Raw genomic sequence first — 19,414 nt, 5'->3', positions numbered from 1 at the left:
ACTTTTTCAAATATCTGTTCCAATAACACAGCAAAAAGCAGGGAGCAGTTCAAATAGAAACATAAACAGCAACTAAGCCTCTGAACTCCAGTGAAAAAAGATGTGGGAGATTCACAAATCACAGAATTCCACATATTGAAGTCATGAATTAAATTTACAAAACTATCCCAAAATATCTGAAAATGATAAAACAAATAAGGAATTAAAAGTAAAGCAAATAACTTTTAATAATACAAGCTAGAATTTAAAAAAAAAAAAACTTTATATAATATAATAAGGCCAAATTTGATAAAATAACTATATTATTCATAATAATATTGTTCATAAAATAACTTTATTATTTGTAATGAAATTAGATTCAGTTGTTTCCATTTAAATACCTACCAAATTATATATTTATGAATATGGGCAATATGAGCAGGGCAAACTAAGGCCTTTAGGGACTTCCTAAGCAGTGAAAATTCAAGGGAGCGTATTTTTGAATCTCTTAACTGCCTATACATAATATTTTTTTTATTGATCTTGATCTTAAGCAGTTTTATGCAGCAAATTCAGATAATCTGACAAAACATTTGATTATTGGACCCTTTCATGACAGTTGATTTCAGTATTCTTCTTATTAAAAAAAAATCCAGATTTATAGAAATTGAAGAGTTAAAGACATTTTATAGAAAATAGTATAAAACTTTTGAGCACAATTTGAATACTATATAATTACAGAATCAGATATTTTTAAATATATAGAAATAATATATATATATATAATTTTTAAACAACGTGATATAAAACTAATTAAAGAAATAAAAATATTAGAATAATGTTTTAGCATTTAATTTATGTTTGAATCAATCTAGTGTATCAGTAATCAAAATATAAAGGAAAAGAATATGCATACATTTCTAGGTCCCTTAGGCTTATTTTGTTGCTTATTTTATAGTCCGTCTTGATTATGACAATTAATAAAATTTAGTACTTGCAGATTAAACAAAAAAAAAAAGCATTAAATTCAGAAAAGTAAATATTTTAAAATTTAAGATAGAAAAACATACTGAACAAAACGATGGTTTTCTTTCCAGAAGTGTTAGCTCTCTTTCAATTTGTCCATCACCTTTTTCAGCTGAAAGCCATTTGTAACATTCAAAATCGTAGCTAAAACCTAAAAGAAAATTTATATCAGTTAAAGAATTGGCAATAAGTATAACCTCAAAAAATATCTAAATAAAACACTAAATTTTAGATATTTAAGGAGGATAGTCTTTTAAATTAACAATAATCTTTCAAAGTATGCATGTAATTATAAATAAACAGGTTCTAATGCTGAATTTACTTTCAAAAATATAATATAGCCCATTTAACAGTAGAATTACTAAAAAGCTGATTGCCCACATTGCAGATTTTTTGTGGCTCATAAATTATTAGAAATGAAATTTTTAAAAATGTAACGAAAATAATTTTAAAAAATAAGTTGAAACTTAATATTTCAATAAAATTGAATTAATTGAATAAAACCTGTAGTTACTTATTAATTTTTTTAATAAAAATTCTTTGAATTCAGGTTAAAAATATTTTACGCATATTATAGTAAAAAAATATATCAAATTTAAAAAGTTCCAAAAATATAAATTTGTAATACAGTTCAGTTAAACTGCTACCAAAAAAAGTAAAATATAATTAGGGACAAAATTAAATTATTATTTGTATCCCATTACCTAGTACTTTCTCAATTTCAAAAGTATTATGTAGATATTTTAAAAAGCAATATTTTTTTATAAACATTATAAACTTTTTCAATACATTATTTAAAAAACTGAAAGATGCAAAGATAGTTTTATAGTTTTTCATAAAATGAAAAATGAATACCTGTTTTCAGATCTTTAATGATAATTTCTTTTAAATACCATGAGGGGGATGGACCGTGATTATTGTGCCATACTTCTAACTTTGTTAGAGGGCCAAGATTCTTTTCAGTGCTAAAAGAGAAAAATGTAGAGAAATAAATTTTAAATGAAAATAAACTTAAGTTACATAATCACTTACAGATTCAAATTTATGCAACATTATCAAAAATAACAAATGTGCATTATCATCAAAACACTAAATTCAAATGTTTTTTAATGAGTAACCAAGCATGCTTATATATCATGTTAAATCTTGTATGAAGAATATTTTCTAGAAAACGTGCACTTTAGTATAAATGAGATAAAAAAGTATGCATTTTTTAATATCTATAATGAATAAACTGATCTCATCCTACCTAAGATCAACCTTTATACATTCTAAATATTTATAGCCAATATAAGCATGACAAATTAAATTTATTCATGCCTTTAATTATTTTTCACCACACTTGATTAGATTAAAATACATTGACTTTACTTTATGAGTCACACATATCGTCAGTTTTTCTTTACAATCCTCAAAATCTAAATACCACAACTTTAACGATGTGACAGCTATAACTCTAAAAAAATCTGTTTTAGAGGTGTAGATTGGTAAGCATGATCTTCACGTCCCTTTCAATGGTTGATATTTTTTCATGATCTGCATCACTTTCTATGCAAGAGTTAAATGCACACAACAAATTTTAAAGACTATAATTAAAACTCACCTAAAATATCTCATAGAAAAGCATTCTTCCATTAATAATATGAATAATTTAAGAGAGTGAGTAAAAGAGTAATGGATTTAAACAACTCCTTTAAAAGATCTCTATTATAATAAACAATTCGTACATTTTATATATTTTCAGCATATTGCTAAATTTCAAAACAAAAATAAAAATGAGTAAACTCTTTTTTAAATGTTAAAAAGTAATGCCAATGTATAAGTGCAAATTTATGAACATATACAGATATTTTTTCTTTAGAGAAGTGAAATTTAAAAATATTTTGTATGATAGACGATTTAGCAATTCAAATCATTCTATTGGGCTGTAGAATATTGTTTGTGTGTCCATTCAATATGGTATGAAAATAAATGGTATCATGTAGATGTATGAAATAGTAAACAATGCACATGAATAGATAATAGAGTAATGACAACCAATAAAAACATTGTAAGAATATGACAAAAACAAATGGATAAATTAAAGTATTCCTTGTTTTTTTCTTAAAAACATATTTTTTTTTTTTTTTTTTTTTTTTTTTTTTGTAATTTGAAGCTTCAAATTGGTATTTTTTAACACTGTTAAATAAATTTCATTTCTGTTATCAAAATCGATTCCATAGCAAGTCATTTATATCATTTTATTTTTAAATTATTAACATTTGGCAAATATTTAGAAAAGGAAATATCATGTCTCATATACTAAATACTAATTTAAGAACACAGCAATTTTAAGCAATTATATCATACCTCATCAAAAATAAATCAATGGCTCCCTTTTGAAAATAATATTTTTCAGCTTTTGAATCAATCAGTTGCCTTGTTTCAGTCATTCCTTTTGTACCATGCAAGACAATAAAAACCTAAAAAAATACGCCATGTTTAGTGATTATATTTTTAATTTTTTTAGACAAAGATTATGAGAAAAATTTCGAAATTTTAATCTTAAAAAGTCATAGTGTAAAAAGAATGACTCCTGTCTGTCTTCATTGCATCAACCATTACTTTTTGAGTGCAAAATATTTTACATCAGACAACTATAGAAAGTATGCCAATCAATAAGCATTATCATGTCAGAAAAGCATTTTTTGTTTTGAATTTAAAAAAAAAATCTTATTAATAAAGTCTATAAGATTTCCAATCTTCTTAGAACATTATTTTATTTGTAAAGATTTTTTTTTATTATTATTATTACAGCAATGATAACATTCACACAAAATAAATTTATTTATTAGCATTGCAACATGCACATTATGAGCATTGTACCTAAAAAAATGAATAAATAATTGTTGCAAAATATATTTAATAATGTTGCTAAATATTTTTAAATATATTTTATTATATTTGAAAAAACAGATACTGGTGAAAATGATTTTTTTTTAAAATTTCAAAGTGATGGGAACATAGTTTTGTATAATAATATTCTCTTTAGTTATTAAGAAAATTTTTTGAAAAAATTCTTCTTTAAAATTTTGAAAAAATCCCTTTTTTTTTAAATGAGCACCCATAGCCCAAAAAAGTAATTACCTGTCATATTAGCATCACACAGTTTACAGATAATATATCAATCTATAATTATCTTACAAAAAAATAATAACTGAATAAAAGTGTGATAAAATCTTACTGAAGCTGTTGTTCCAGCTGAATAATACATCCCTGTCTTTACACATACAAGGTACATCTGCTTGTGTTTGTTATTGTTATCAATCAAAGGCACAGGTGAACAACTTATATTCTTCATTTTATCTTTATAAAAGTTCAAAACCAGCAGAATAAAATAGACAAGTAAAATCGCTATAAAAATGACAATAGGCACAAAATTGAAATATGGTTCCATCAAGTCTTTCAGGGGTACTTGAAAAGTGTTGACTGTGAATGGAATTGAATATGCAGTAATTTCTAAAGCAGAGCACCTGAAAGAATCAATAAACAAAGTTGTTAAATCTAAAAATATTTTTCAAGAAAATCTATAAGAAATATTCATGCTTTTTATACCTTTAAAGTAGTATGCACATGGGAAGTAACAAAATTGATAATACATATCCATAAAAAAAATTAAATCATACTTCTGTGCTTATTTGATGAGGGTGGCATTTAATTTATTGCACTGATTACTATTAAGTAGGTCCCACGATTTAGAAGCCCTGCAATAGAGTACAGTCTATTCTTTGTGGGGCATGTCAAATACAAAGACTATTACCCTTAAAGTGATTCAAAATTACTAAGAAAAAGTACAGCGTTTTGAAATTATTATCTCAAATTCCTTAGAAAAAAAAATAGTTTGAATCAAATCTGAAGAAATGAATGCGTACAATCTCTTTTCTTTCTTCTATTGTTTTTTTCAACAACATGATTTTGGGTCAAGGTTTGACTAACTTTTTAGAAACTTTTTTTAAAAAAAATTAATCCAAATTTGAAAATATTTAAAGAGATTAATCATGCTGTGCAAATTTATTGGGAATACAGTCAATAAAGAAATATTGTTTCCTAACAGGGCTGTGGGCCCCAAAATCAATGCAGCATCTAACCCTATGATGATTTAAATCTACAGTTTTAAATGATATACAGTAAGAAAGTTGAAATTCTCTGATAATATAGATCACAAGGAGTTACAAACAAAATTATTATTTAAAAAAAATAAAAACATAGGAACATAAATACAAAGAATAACTTATAATTTAATATTCAACTAAAGAACACAATTGCATTAATTATGCATATAAATATCATTTTGCTCATATTGCAATCAATAATAAATGAAAAATACAAATAATGATCTAAAACAAATTAATTTTAATAATTATATGACATCACATATATTTTTCAGTAATTCTAAACAGCTAATAATATAAGCAAATCTACTATATTTGAAATGATGATAAAAATTTAAAGTGAACAAAAAAATATATTTTAGGCAGTTTGCTTTATTTCTTTAATAGACAGAAAAAAATGATCTTCAGTAAGCTTACTTGCAATCAGACCAAACATAATTAGAAGTTTCAGAAGAGAAGCAATTCTGAGTTGACCATATTCCTCTTGATTTTCCAAGACAGACTTCTTTCCAAATGAAAATACTATATGCAGTGAGTATTTCATTGGATTTAACATGTTTGTTCTCAACTTGAGGGTATACAGCAAAGTAATATATACCAGGCACTAAAAGTATTGAAATAATTATTAAATGTTAAATGATCATTACATTTTTCAAATGTTAAAAATGCAAAATAAATAAATAAATATGCATATCAATAGATTATAAATTATATATTTTGTCATAGTAGAGGATTGGGTTAAAATTACCTTTAATATGATCTTGGGAGATGAAAAAACTGTGCTCTTCAGCATTAGTAACAAATTTCTGTTTCCAGCTGTATTTCTTGGGTGTAGGCCAATTTCCATGCCTGGTTTTTATTGTAAAATGAAAAATAACATTTTTTTTAACTATATATTTAAAGAAATTTATCAAAGCCAATATATTCATGAAAAGAATAATAGAACAGAAATATTTTATCATTAAAATTACAGTCACAGTTAATTTTAAATTTAATATACATTTTTACAAGATTTCACATGGAATAATAATGAAATAGAAAACAAATCAAATTATTGTTGCAAGTACTTAATTCGATTATATATAAATATATGTTAGTAAGATAAATTTACTGTATACATAGCACTCATATTTAAAACTTTCAATTCTTTTTAGAACAGCATGAAAGTATAATCAAGAACACAAAATTGAAGAATGCAGCAAGTTGTGGTGAGCAAACTCTAGGCACCTGAAACTTTGCTCACCTATTAAATATTACCAGGTTGAGACAAATCTTCAGGTGGTTAGAACATGCCCAAATACTGATGAATATTAAAGCTGCTAGAAGTGTACTTGAAGTAATACTATCTTCTGAAAGGCTGCAGTGTAATAATTTAATACAAGATATTAAAGATTTTTAAGCATGATGGATGTTTAGTTTCAATTATTGCTATCATCATATTCTGAAACATTTGGAATTTCTTCAGATTCTTGTATTCATCAGGAGGAGTATCCATTAAATGAATTGATGGATATTGAAAGATTTGTCTCTTCTTGAGAATCATCAGAAACAATATATTCCATGTTTGCATTCTTCATCTTCAGATTCTTCTATTCTTTATGAAGATTCTAATGCTCATCAAATACACCTGAAACTTTGCTCACCTGATAGTAAATGTGCAGGTTGAGACAAGGTTTCGGGCTGATTCGACAAGCATTAATTTCTGATTAAAAACTATTCTTGTGAGGAGAAAATTTCTTCAAGTAATATACTTTGGAGAAGAACATGTCACCACACTTATGATTACAATATGTTCAATAAATGAATCAATATGATATGTAGTATCATGATATACGGTTTTGCTAATATAATACTTTTATTCCTTGGTAGAAAAATGGACAATATCCTGGCCATAAAGAAATGTTTATAAAGTCTATAGTGCACACGGAACATATTAAAATAATTTCTTGATATTGATTATTTCAAAAAAAAAAAAATGTTAAATGGTATTTACAAAGGTGGGGACATTGGCTCTCCTTTTCATTCTTTTTAAACAGCAGGTGTCAAAATTAATAAATCTGGATATTGACCTTTTTTCAATCAAAGTTCAGAATAATCACAGAATTTTTATTTATTGAAAAAAAATTTACACTTAAAATTAACATGAATCAATTAAAAAAAGAAATTAGAATATTTCAGTGATACAAAATAATTGAATACTTAATAATTTCTAAAAGTGATGCCTCTATTAATTTCTTACCTAAATAATGCTTCTAATTGAAAATTTTCACTTCCATTTATTCCGGAATCCATTTTCACATGGAATAAATAAGAATGATTGATGTCATCATCAGTTATATTTATCTGATGAAAGTTCGTATGATGCATTGACAGTAAAGCTCTATTTGTCATCTACATGAAAATGGTTAAATATAAATAGCTATTTTATTTATATACAACAAGCAAAATAGTTTTTTAAAATAATAATTTTAAAACATAAAGTATGATTGTACAAATTATTTTTACCACCTTAAGATTTACGACAAACCTACCAACAGTCAAGTAGATTTGGATGATAAAAAAAAAGTTGTTATTGCTTTAAAAAAATTGCCCATATTACGCTTAAACATTTTCTATATAAACATGTTAAATAGTTCATTTAGAATAAAAACAAAAAGTAACTGATTTTTAAAATTCTAGGTAATTTTTTCAATAAGGTAATTCCCCAATTCTCTAAATTAGAAACTAGGACTAAATTAAATTAATTATTAAACTAAACTATTTATTAAAAAGCTTATTCATAAATAAACCAATAATAAAAACTTACTTCATTTTCATGATTGCGGGAAAATCGAACACTGAAATTTAAATTAGCTGTGCTGTCAAAGTTCTTTAATTTGTCACAAGATAAAACAGAAAGTAAAATGGACGTTTTTTTGGTAGGTAAAAGTTGGGCGAAATTTAAATAATGAGGCATAGAAACATAGTCAAATTCTTGAGCAATCAGAGCTATACAGCTATCATCGTCTTTGCAACCATCTGAAGAACATCTGAAAAAATAAATAAATAAAATTTTAAAAAAAACTTTAGAAAAAAATTTCTTAGTTTGAATTTTATGCATCAAAAATATTTTGACTTTTACCTTTTTATTCTTTTATTATTAAAAGTAGAATTAAAGCCACCAAGAAATTGAACCTCAGTCAATTTTAAAGGTATTTGGAAAGCATTCAATCCAAGTTTCTGTTCCACATTTAAAAGATAAAGACCACATATAAAAATGTGAGGGACTTCTATGATAAGTGGCTCTTCAATTTTCAATCTAAGTTTCATCAAATCCTGATTAAAAAAAAAAGGAAAGGGATATTAATTTTTTCAAATTAAAAAATTAATTCTAATATTCTTACTTGTGCAATATTGACAAATAACAAACCTTAATTTCTTCAGCAAGTTGTTGACGCCCTATTCTGATCAATTCTTCATTTCTTAAATAAACAGAATGAGACGCAAACATCAGTTTTGATAAAAGAACCAAAAATTCATGTTGCAGGACCTCAGATGTAAAGCCATACAACTCAGATTTAAGATTCTGTAACTTAGTGTAGATGTTGTAAACTTTCTGAAGCTCAAACATTGTAATCTGAAAAGTAACAAAAATAAAATATAGCATATGCATTAAAGTTAAAAGGTAGAACTTGTAGAAATTGAAATTTTCAGAAAGAATACAGATGTCTAAATTACCTCTGATGTATCTGTAATGATTTCACTCAAACATGAGAGAATTTGTACAGCTTCTACCTGTTTCAGAAAATTGAAATTATTTATAAAATGTTAAGAATGAAGCATAACTGAAAGAAATATAAGAAACAAAAATTTATAGTAAACTTTAAAATAATGCTAAGGTTAATAATGCTAAACTTAAATTAAAGCGAATTTGAATAATTAGAAAGTTTGAAAATCAAACTATCAACAAATTCGAATTTTAGTGAGTATTATAATGTTAAACACAAATCCAAATTTTCTTATTTCGAATGTTTGGAGAAATCAAACTTCTACAGTGATTCCTGTCAATTTTGGACAAGCCAAATCATATGGCTTTATACATCTGAAAAAGTTTTGTTCAAATACAAACATAAATACAGAACAAATCTAAAAGTAGATCAGATATAGCTAACAAAAATAAATTCATTAACAGATCAGTTATAAAATAATATGTTCATCTTGATACAGAATTATTCAAAATACATGAATGCTCTATTACAGCCAATAAGAAACATCAAACAATATATAACACAAACACTCAAGACAGTACAAATATCAGTGGAGATTTTTCTCATAATACAAAGGTATTATTAACTACATATATCTAATAGCTGTTAGATTCAATAAAAGCATGGTTGCCATTTTAGCATTGCTCTACAATTATATCGTACTAATATAGCATTTTTGACTGGAATAATTAAGGACTGTATATATATTCATATTATTCAAAAATTTTCTTACCTTGCTCAAAATCTTCAAATGTTCAATGGCTTCTAAAAATCGAAATCTAATTTGTTCTTTTAAAATTTTATCCTTTTTATTTGCACTTTTAATTAAATCTTGATTATTGAGGGATGATGATAAAACATGAATTTGATGCAGAAGAGCTTGGTTTTGTTTTTCTCCCAAATATTTGGCTAGTTGAGACTGAGGGTGAAATGTTTCGTTATATCTAAGGAAAGATATTTCAAAATTAAATATAATAATTTTAAAAAATTAAAACATTTTTCAATGATAAGAAACGAATTTCAATAAAAATTGCTAAAATTTGATTTGATCTACCATTCGTTTGAATTGTCTATTATATCCATCTGTTTTGAATATATGCAATTACTATATAAGATAGAGAATTTAATAAAAATTAATAAATTATCGAAACAAAATTTTGAAGTTTGTTACATTGAATATAATGATAATTTATTTAATGCAAAATGAATAAATTATAATGAAACAATCTTTATTTTTAAATCATTCCCCATTAATTAAAGATAAAGTTCCAGACATAATTCCCCATTAATTAAAGTTCCAGACATAAAAGAATTAAAATAAAGTAGTATTATTTTAAACAAAAAAAAAAAAAAAAAGACATAGCTTTAAAAATTTTTTAAACATTAGAAACAAAAGCTCTGCTAACACTTGATTGCCATGGGGTCACCAGTGACAAGTGGGACCATATAAATTATATTGCCAGAAATAAGCATGGCAGTCAATATGTTAATCTATTTTTGTACAGAATAAAGCAGTTCAACATTTTCTCCAGTAATTTACAAATAAAAAATTAAAATAATAATTTAGAACAAATCTAATTATCTTGTAAAATAATTTTTAGAATTTAAAAACTAGCATAAAAAGTAAAAAAAAAAAAAAAAAGTAATAACTGATGAAACAAATATAAAATTAATACAAAAAATAATAAAAATATATAGAGATCCTTACATGTACTGTATTAATGTAGTATTCAAATGAAGGGGTTTGACTTCTCTCACTATTGAACAAACTTTAGTGGAGGCGCCTACATTGTTTCGAATGATGACATTTAAATACACTGAAAAAATAATTTAATCATAATACAGAAATGAAAATGTTTAATTTACTTTTAAAATGACTAACAAGTAAGTAATTTAAAAAAAAACATTTTGTTTAAATCATAAATATTATTTTATTTAAAGAACAAACATTAAATATCATAATTTAAAAGCACTCTTAACATTTCTACAATTCTCTTTTTTTTATTCTTATTTTAGAAATATTTAATTAAACAAATGTATTAATAAAAAAAATATGTTTTGTTTAAAAATTTTAAGTTCACTTGCCCCTATAAAATGCCTGCTGAAAGCCAGCTAAATGACGTGCATTTTTTTAAAAAAAAATTTCATTGAAGCTACAAACACAAAAAAGTCCTCTCTACCTCTTATTTATTTATTTACTTTTCAGATATGGTCACAATTTCAGCCATATTCAACTTATAAAAATATAGTTTAATGTGGCTGTAATGTTCATGAAAAAAAGACTCCATAAATTGGTAGCAAAAGTATACTTTTTAAATAATTAAGGTTATATGATTACCTCCTTATTCTTGCAAAATCTAAAATTAGGGATGAAATAATTTGAATATATACATGATGAATTTTTATACGCATATTAAAATGAAAGTCGCAGGTTTAGTTTCCCATAATAAGGCTAATTTAATATGGTTCAAAAGAACAGAGATTTGAAATTCTGGATATTTAAATTATACACTAAGTGCCTGCTTCCACTCAAGAGGGCACTTAATTAAAAAGGGTTGAACTATTTTTGCAATATCATATTCTTCATTCTAATTAAATTTTTATTTTGATTTTTAACTATTGAAAAATATTGATTGTTATAAATTTGCAGTCAATAAATGGATATGTATATTTTGAGTAATTAACTACAATGGTGCATAACAAATTGAAATAAATTCTTAATGTTGAAACAATGGACAATTTTCAAATCATTTATGAACCTCAAAATACAGCTTAAAATGAAAAAATTATGAATTAAAAGTTATATTTTACACAAATTATGCAAACAAAGTAATTTCAGAATGAAAACAGAAATTTACCATTAAAAGATTCTGAATCAAGTCCTGAAGGAAGCACAAATTTTGCATTTCTGTTCAATCCAAAATAAATCAAATGTCCTAGTTCAGTAGGTGTAAGGGAATATCTGAGTTCATAGTAGAGAGGTTGGTGGTCACTTTTCCATTCCATACAATGCAATCGAAAATTAAAATTAAGACTGTAACCTTGAGTTGGCATTAAAGTGCATCTACCATTAGCAGGACCAGCATTAATCAGTAAGAGTTCCATTGCACTCCCTTCGACAGCATGATCTGAAACAATATTTTATAACATGTAGAAAGAAAAGACATTTATTTATTGCAGTATTTTAAATAATAAATTTTAAAAAAATAAGAAAAATATTTATAGATTTAATATTAAAAATTATTTATGATTTACAGTTATAAAATTTTGTACACCAAATATATACAAATTAAAAATATTTATAGCATCTTAAATACATTTTACAATTAAGATTCAATGTACTTCAATGGAGCGAAAGAATACAATATTTTAAATTTATGTTATTCACATATAAATGAAACTTTTACATCATAATGAACTATAAATACACTTTGTAGTAAATGGTGGATAATAATGCAAAATAGCAATTATTAAGAATGATTAAGCATGAATATTACAGCAAAGACCATGTTAGTTTCTTTATAACCAATTTTAATATTCTGGGTTCTACATTGGTTAATTTCAAATACAAGTCAGGTTGGTGTTGTAATCATGCCCTATATAATAGCATATCTGAAAACATGATCTGAGATATAATGTGTAAAAAGGCATTCAAAATTTTATTGTTTTGATAGAAATATATTTACATTCATATCTTCTTTTCAGGAAAAAAAAAAATGAGAATAATATCTAAAAAATTACATCTTTATTGAATGGAAAATATTATTGAGCACAGTATTCTAACATATGGCTAGTATGGCTACAACTATATACATCAGTTTAAGAAGTGTGTCAAAAACGAATATATGTATGAGTGTGTGGCACATTATATTAAAACAAAAGTTGTAATAAACTTGTCATTTTATATTCATTTTGGATATCCATATAAATATTTTGTGCAAAAAAGGTACCATTAAATGTAATATAATGCAACCACTACTAACGTTATTTGGGCCAAAGATAGGAAACTCCTGGTTCAAACATTCATTTTAAAAGTTTAAGCTACTAAAAAGTAATTAAAGTGAATATATTACTATTTCCACAGAAATTGTTTCAAATTTTAAATTTGACAAAAGGTAATAATTTTAAAATGATATGCAAGTTTTTATTCTTACTTTTATCTTTAGTAATAACTTCAATCAAATAAGAATGGCCCGCTCGTAACACTCCAGGTTTAAGTATGAAATACTCCGAGTTGAAACCTGTAGTTGTATTGTCACGACTTAAGAATAAAGGATTTCTGGGTCTATTAAGAAGATGAGTAACAGTAGGTATTTCATGCAATCTTGGATCTCGAACAGGATCTCCCATTTTGTCAGTCTCATGAACAAAAACTGAAAGATAGAGCGCTTGTTAGTGAAAACATAAAAAGAAGAGATTATTACATATCAACTGTTGAATATATTATAGACCATAAAATTATGGATTTAACTAATTAGTACTTTTTTTATTTTCCTCCACAGCAAATGTCTACGAGAGAATCAAATGTACCCAATTCTTAAAAATAACTAAAAACATTATATAGAGATATATGTTATGTTTATGTTATAAATAGAGATATATGTAAGGAAAAGAAACAATGCTTTATTTTCATTAAAATGTTATTTAGCAAAGTAGGCCTCGCTGCAATCAAAATGTAACACAGTAATAAAAATATGTGATTGCTAAATGAGAATTAAATTTACCATGACTTCCATCAATACGAGGTTTCCCAGCACCTTCTTCAATCTGACCTTCATTTTCAGATAAATATATTTTGAAACGATGGGAACCTGTTATAAATAAGCATGATTCTTTATGGCAGACTATGAAAGACAGAAAACACACACACACAAAATATTTTTTTAAAGCTTTTAATCAGCAAAATACTAATAATCACAAAAACAAATATTCAAGATAAATAAATCCTACTAATAAAAAGCAGATATATAAGTAAATAGTACTAAGCAATTTAATATACTAAATCAATAAAATGTAAATCAAATGAATCAAAAATAACTTTTAATACATTCAAAATTATAACAAGTAAGAGAAAAACACCCCATAACTAATACTTAATACTTAGATGAAAGAATTTCAAATTTATGAAAGAGTGGAAATTTAAATGTCTGTAGATACTGCAAACATATAGTAAGCAATATAATCTTTAAAAGGGTGCTCCTTTATTAGTCATTTATCTTAAATATGTCTTTATATACAACATTGATTTAATATGTAATTGGTAACATATAGTAATGACCATTGACACAGCTTTATGGTGTTGGAAAAAAAATGAATATTTTCCCAAGACTATAGTTCTAGAATAAATAATTTCAATAAATTGAAGATGATAATTTTAATTCTGTATAAAGATAATCTATATGTTATTATTATTGCTATTTTATTTATCAAACAAAGGAGGGGGGGGGGTAAAGGATGAGGAAAAAATTATGTAAAATACTGAATTTGGCAAGAAATCTCAAAATTGTTTCACTGGTTGTCTGAGGAAAGGAAATGGAGTTTACTGGATAAGACTATATGAATTTCTTTTTATAAGTTAAAAAATTATCGGTTTAAATATATATTATGAAAATGCTAAAACTTAAACAAATTACACATTTTGACAGCAATCAGGATTTTCAAAAAAGGCATTAGTTTTTAAAACAGAAATATGCTGTTAACTGGATACGTTAAAACAAAGAAAGATTTAATTGAAATTAAAGTTTTATAAAGCATATATATAATATCATATGAATTTACGATATGCTATTCTAAAAGCAGAGAATATTTCTGTTTTCTTGATATGGTGTAATAAAGAATATAATTCAAAAATATTTATATGTCCATTATTTTTCAATAATTTATATCACAAAATGAAGGTGTAGAACTCCTTTAGTTAAATTTGTTACTATATACTAGTATATTCAAATGCCAACAATGTTATATATTTATATTACATGAAACAGCAATACACCTTTTCTTTGAATTTTTAATTTATTCTAATTTTATTTTACTGCGAATCAATATAATATTCTTTCCAGTAATATGTTACTTTTAAGCTACTCATTTTATCCACATTAAATCTATTTTTGTCATCAATATTTCAATATTTTATTTGATTGATGTTGCATTTTAAATCTACAGAGCAACTTTTTTGAACAGTGGTCAAATGATGAGAATCATCTTTTCAAAGTATCCACCGAATCTTGCAAAGATGATATTTGATAACAATAGATTTAATTGCTACCAGTTCTATGTGTACGGCAGATTTTCGGTTGAATTGTATTTCAAACTCACAAGTGAAAGTTAAGACTCTGCTGCAAGGTTACTGCAGCTAAGGGGATGGACTATTTACAATTAAAAGCCTCTAAAAATCAAAGATCCTATTATAACAATTAAGGGCTATGATATGATAATCGGGAACTATTTCAATTGAAGAGAATAGTATTCTCCTCTTCTAACATCAATCCACATCAACAAGAAGTTTTTTGATTCTGATAAATTTAATTTCCATGAGCTCTGTGAACTCAGTAGAACTTTTGTAGAACAGTATTTTAAAGATGTAACTCTGCTCAAGACTACTGCTACGAAGGAGATGGACCATTCCAAATAAAAGTTCCAAAAGTATTACAAATTAGAATATGAAAGTTGAGCATTAGTATGTATACAATAATCAGGAACTATTTTGGATCATGATCAAATGATTATAATAACATCCACTCCACATTAGCACGGGAATATTTGATTCCAAAAGATTTAATTTCCATAAGGCATGTGGAATGACCAGATCTTTGGGGTAAATTGGGTGTCAGTTCCATAGGCTTAAAGCTGAGGCACTGCTAATTGAGATAAGCCATTTCCAATTAGATGCCTCAGCAATCTTAAAGATTATGTTTACAAATTGATCTTTTTATTGATATTAAGATAAGTAATTTGGAATAAGCACTGCAAAGTAAAGAAAACATCTTTGCTAACATACTATATTAAATGATATTTTATAGTTAAAATTGTGAAAAATAGTAACAACGTACTTTGATCTCGAGCAATAGCACTTCCACTCTCTCCAGGAGCACCTTCTTCAGGTATAGGATAATCAAGACCTCCCAATACATCACCATGCGGAGAAACTGGTAAGAAATCTGGATAACTGAGATCTGAAAAAGCAATAAGTGAAAGTTTAATAAAACTTATAAGAAAAATTGGAATGAAGCAAATAAGGGAGTTTCAGCGTAACTTTAACAGAACATGATGATGAAAATTATTATGTGTATTTCCCTTTTAAAAAAAATATTATTACATTCATTTACTTTAGAAAAAAAATAATTTCCATCCACATCTTATAAGTAAAAGATATTGCTTTAAACTTCCAAAATGTTGGCCACAATTTTGAATGCAGTATAGTGTCATTTTGTAACAATATTGCAGAGCATTTTGCATTGCTTGAGCAGGTTTTCATTGCCTCACACACTTTTTAACAAAAAAATATTTTTTGAATTCTTTGGAAAAATTTCTCTAAAATCAATTACTTTCATTTAAATATTATTTTAATGAATTCCTTCAGGTTTTGAATACTTTATAGAAAAAAAATTGATACATATGAAGAAAAAGCAAGTTGGTCTGCACTGATAATTATTATCAAAAAAGAAAACAAATGTCAAACAATATAGTTATAAAGGAAAAATTTTAAAACTTAATTTCTATAAACGAATGTTCTAACCTCTTTTGAGGATAATATTCTTTAAACCACAAATCTATATTCCTTTACCATAATTACAATAATGTTTTGTGTTATTTTATTTTGAGCAACATAATGACAACTTATAGAAAATGTTGCATTTGGCTAATTTTCTTAACTACGTACAGCACATCTTATCATGAAATAATTTAAATATGACATGGGATTCAAAGAAATATTATACCTCTGTTGGAAGTTAGTTTGATTTAAATAAATTCAAGGTTTTTGAAAAATTGAAATTTTAAGTTGTATTTTTACTACAAACAATTTAGTAAACAGCCAAATTATTAGATTTAAATTATTTTGTCTTTAAAAATAAATTTTAGTCAATATTTTTCTATTTGATATACTTAGCACAACAGCATTAATTTACATATTTTTAAGATAGTGTTTAAATGTGCATTATAGTACAATTTCATAAAATTGTGCATTATGTTCTTTGGTAACTATTTTACAAACACAGATTAAATTAAAAAGAATAAACTCATTATCAAAAATTGTATAGAGTAGAGAAGCAAACTATATTCCAGCTTACTGAAAAATGTTGAATTAATATCATAATGTGCATTTTCTTCAAAGGGATAAGACTGAAATGGAGTAAAGTCAGGTGGATCAATCATGGATTCATGTGGTGAATGTCGAACAGAACGAAGTCTTTTTCGAGCTACAAGAAACAAATATTGTTTTATGCATTCTAATGAATAAAAGATACTGTACTACTGAAACATATAATGTACATTTATGAAGTAAAAATATATAACACATTTTTAAAAGGTACTTACAATGTGAAAAATTTAGTTCCTCTGGAAAGCCTGGTAAATTTGGGAATGGTGGAAGATCTTCACTTATAAGTTGATTTGTTGAACCTAGAATTGCAAAATCAATGAAATCAAAATTAAATTAATAAAATTCACAAATCAACTATATATTTAAATTTTTTCCCCAAAAAACTATTTTATTTATGCTCATACTGATAGTCAAATTGATTTGTAACAACCACTGTAGCATATTACAACCAAGTATAATATGTATCTTTTTTCATATAGTTCATGATTGTATTAATATAAGTCTATTAATTATTCTATAAAAATTAAATATTCAGATTATGTGTATTCGTACATTAGTATATTAATATTTGATACCAGCATTCATCAAAGTTTTGCATATATAATATTAAACAATGGTTTGTATATATAATATTACTGGCATAAAATTTAATATTCATAATGTAGTAACATACTGAGTTAAAAATATGGCTATCTAATAAAATAAACAAATAAAATTATTTCAAAATTTGCTCATTGATATCATAAGATTCTTTAAAAAGAGCATTATTCCAGAACTATTATTACAGATAAAATTATAATTAAGTAGGAATTGATTTTAATTAAAGCATACTGCACATTTATTTCATTATTCTTAGCTTATATTATATTCTTCCTTTTTGCACCTATTTTCTAACAGTAGAATTTATGTTTCAACAGTACAATTTTTTAAATCATTTTTAAAAGCAAATATCTCTAAAAATTATACTAATTTCATTTTAGATAAGACAGCATTGATTTGTTGCACTATACTCACCATAGTATGATTCTTTTATGTTGTCTTGAAAGATATTGTGAAAGGAGTAAGAATTATTTTCAGAAATTAATGTGGTATTTGGAGACATAATAAAAAATGTGGAACCATCTGCTTGAACACACTCATAATTACCTAAACAAAGAAAAAGAAATTAAGCTATAATAACATATATACATGAAAATCTAAGACAGTATTATTATAACTATAGACTTTATTAGTTTAATTTCTTGCAAATGGTGTAATTATTTTGACATTTCTTGATTTCGAATATAAAAAAAAAAGGTTGCAGAGTTGGAGGAAGTCGTAAATGAATTTCTAGAAAAAAAACCAATTGCATACAGATATATTTTGGATTTTGAAATAATAAATGAACCTTTGTGTTCGTGCATAGTTATGAATCCAATTACTTTTCTAAATGTAGAGAGAAAATATACCAATAAATTTGCTGTACACATAGGCTAACAAATGAATGAATATGAAAGAACAAACTACTTAATCCTTTATTTTAAATTTTCTTTTTTTGTTACGATTAAATATTATAAAAAATATGTAAAATTCTTAAGTAAGATATATAGTACATTTATTTCTTTAGATTATTTATAAAATCTAAAAACGTCAGAAGATGATTTTTGAGAATAATTAGTCAAAATAAATAAGATATATGTATTGTTTTTCTTACTATAATGCATTTTATGCATTTCTCCTTCAATTTTCCACACTTTCCATTCATACTCAACATGATGGCCTGAGCAATTTTGACAGTTAGCTTTCATTCGAATTTTGGAATCTTGATTAATCTGATGATTATAACCAACTTCAGAGTCAATGGTAGTACTGAAAAGTATGAAACAAGTAAAGTCAATTTTTCAAATTCTTATTTTCCTCTAACAACTCAAATTTTAAAATTAACTATGCATTAGCATTTTTAATGCTAAAATTTTTTTCTTCTAACAAATGAATGAATATTAAATATAATAATTTTTTAATTATTCTTCCTTCTGGCTACAAATTATTTTTAAACATTTTATTACAGAGAAAATAAATGATTTCTACTCTGTGCACTTTATTGTTTACATTGAAAACAAACAATAATTTGATTAATGAAAAAGAACAACTTGATGAACTAATGCAGCAAAATCAGGGTTTGCAAGTCAATAGAATATAAAATATGAATTTCT

The 19,414-nt window shown here is 25.3% G+C and overlaps 1 protein-coding gene across 1 annotated transcript in view; it reads right to left on the bottom strand.

Annotated features, from left to right (window-relative positions):
* Positions 1 to 19,414, bottom strand: part of LOC129987514 (uncharacterized) — a 501,789-nt gene that overhangs the window by 11,918 nt on the left and 470,457 nt on the right. The window contains exons 21-42 of the mRNA XM_056095487.1: positions 18,916 to 19,070; positions 18,237 to 18,368; positions 17,438 to 17,521; positions 17,191 to 17,319; positions 15,952 to 16,074; positions 13,627 to 13,713; positions 13,057 to 13,275; positions 11,761 to 12,030; positions 10,611 to 10,719; positions 9,636 to 9,846; positions 8,874 to 8,930; positions 8,566 to 8,772; positions 8,278 to 8,471; positions 7,963 to 8,185; positions 7,396 to 7,547; positions 5,905 to 6,005; positions 5,574 to 5,760; positions 4,229 to 4,517; positions 3,355 to 3,467; positions 1,861 to 1,970; positions 1,050 to 1,156; positions 3 to 176 (exon numbers count right to left, since the gene is read on the bottom strand). Of these exons, the coding sequence (XP_055951462.1) occupies positions 3 to 176; positions 1,050 to 1,156; positions 1,861 to 1,970; positions 3,355 to 3,467; positions 4,229 to 4,517; positions 5,574 to 5,760; positions 5,905 to 6,005; positions 7,396 to 7,547; positions 7,963 to 8,185; positions 8,278 to 8,471; positions 8,566 to 8,772; positions 8,874 to 8,930; positions 9,636 to 9,846; positions 10,611 to 10,719; positions 11,761 to 12,030; positions 13,057 to 13,275; positions 13,627 to 13,713; positions 15,952 to 16,074; positions 17,191 to 17,319; positions 17,438 to 17,521; positions 18,237 to 18,368; positions 18,916 to 19,070 (3,433 nt within the window). The remainder of the gene's footprint in view (positions 1 to 2; positions 177 to 1,049; positions 1,157 to 1,860; positions 1,971 to 3,354; positions 3,468 to 4,228; positions 4,518 to 5,573; positions 5,761 to 5,904; positions 6,006 to 7,395; positions 7,548 to 7,962; positions 8,186 to 8,277; positions 8,472 to 8,565; positions 8,773 to 8,873; positions 8,931 to 9,635; positions 9,847 to 10,610; positions 10,720 to 11,760; positions 12,031 to 13,056; positions 13,276 to 13,626; positions 13,714 to 15,951; positions 16,075 to 17,190; positions 17,320 to 17,437; positions 17,522 to 18,236; positions 18,369 to 18,915; positions 19,071 to 19,414) is intronic.

The sequence above is a fragment of the Argiope bruennichi genome, chromosome 10 (assembly GCF_947563725.1).
Source record: "Argiope bruennichi chromosome 10, qqArgBrue1.1, whole genome shotgun sequence".
NCBI lineage: Eukaryota > Metazoa > Arthropoda > Arachnida > Araneae > Araneidae > Argiope > Argiope bruennichi.
This window is presented reverse-complemented; position numbering and strand designations above follow the sequence as displayed.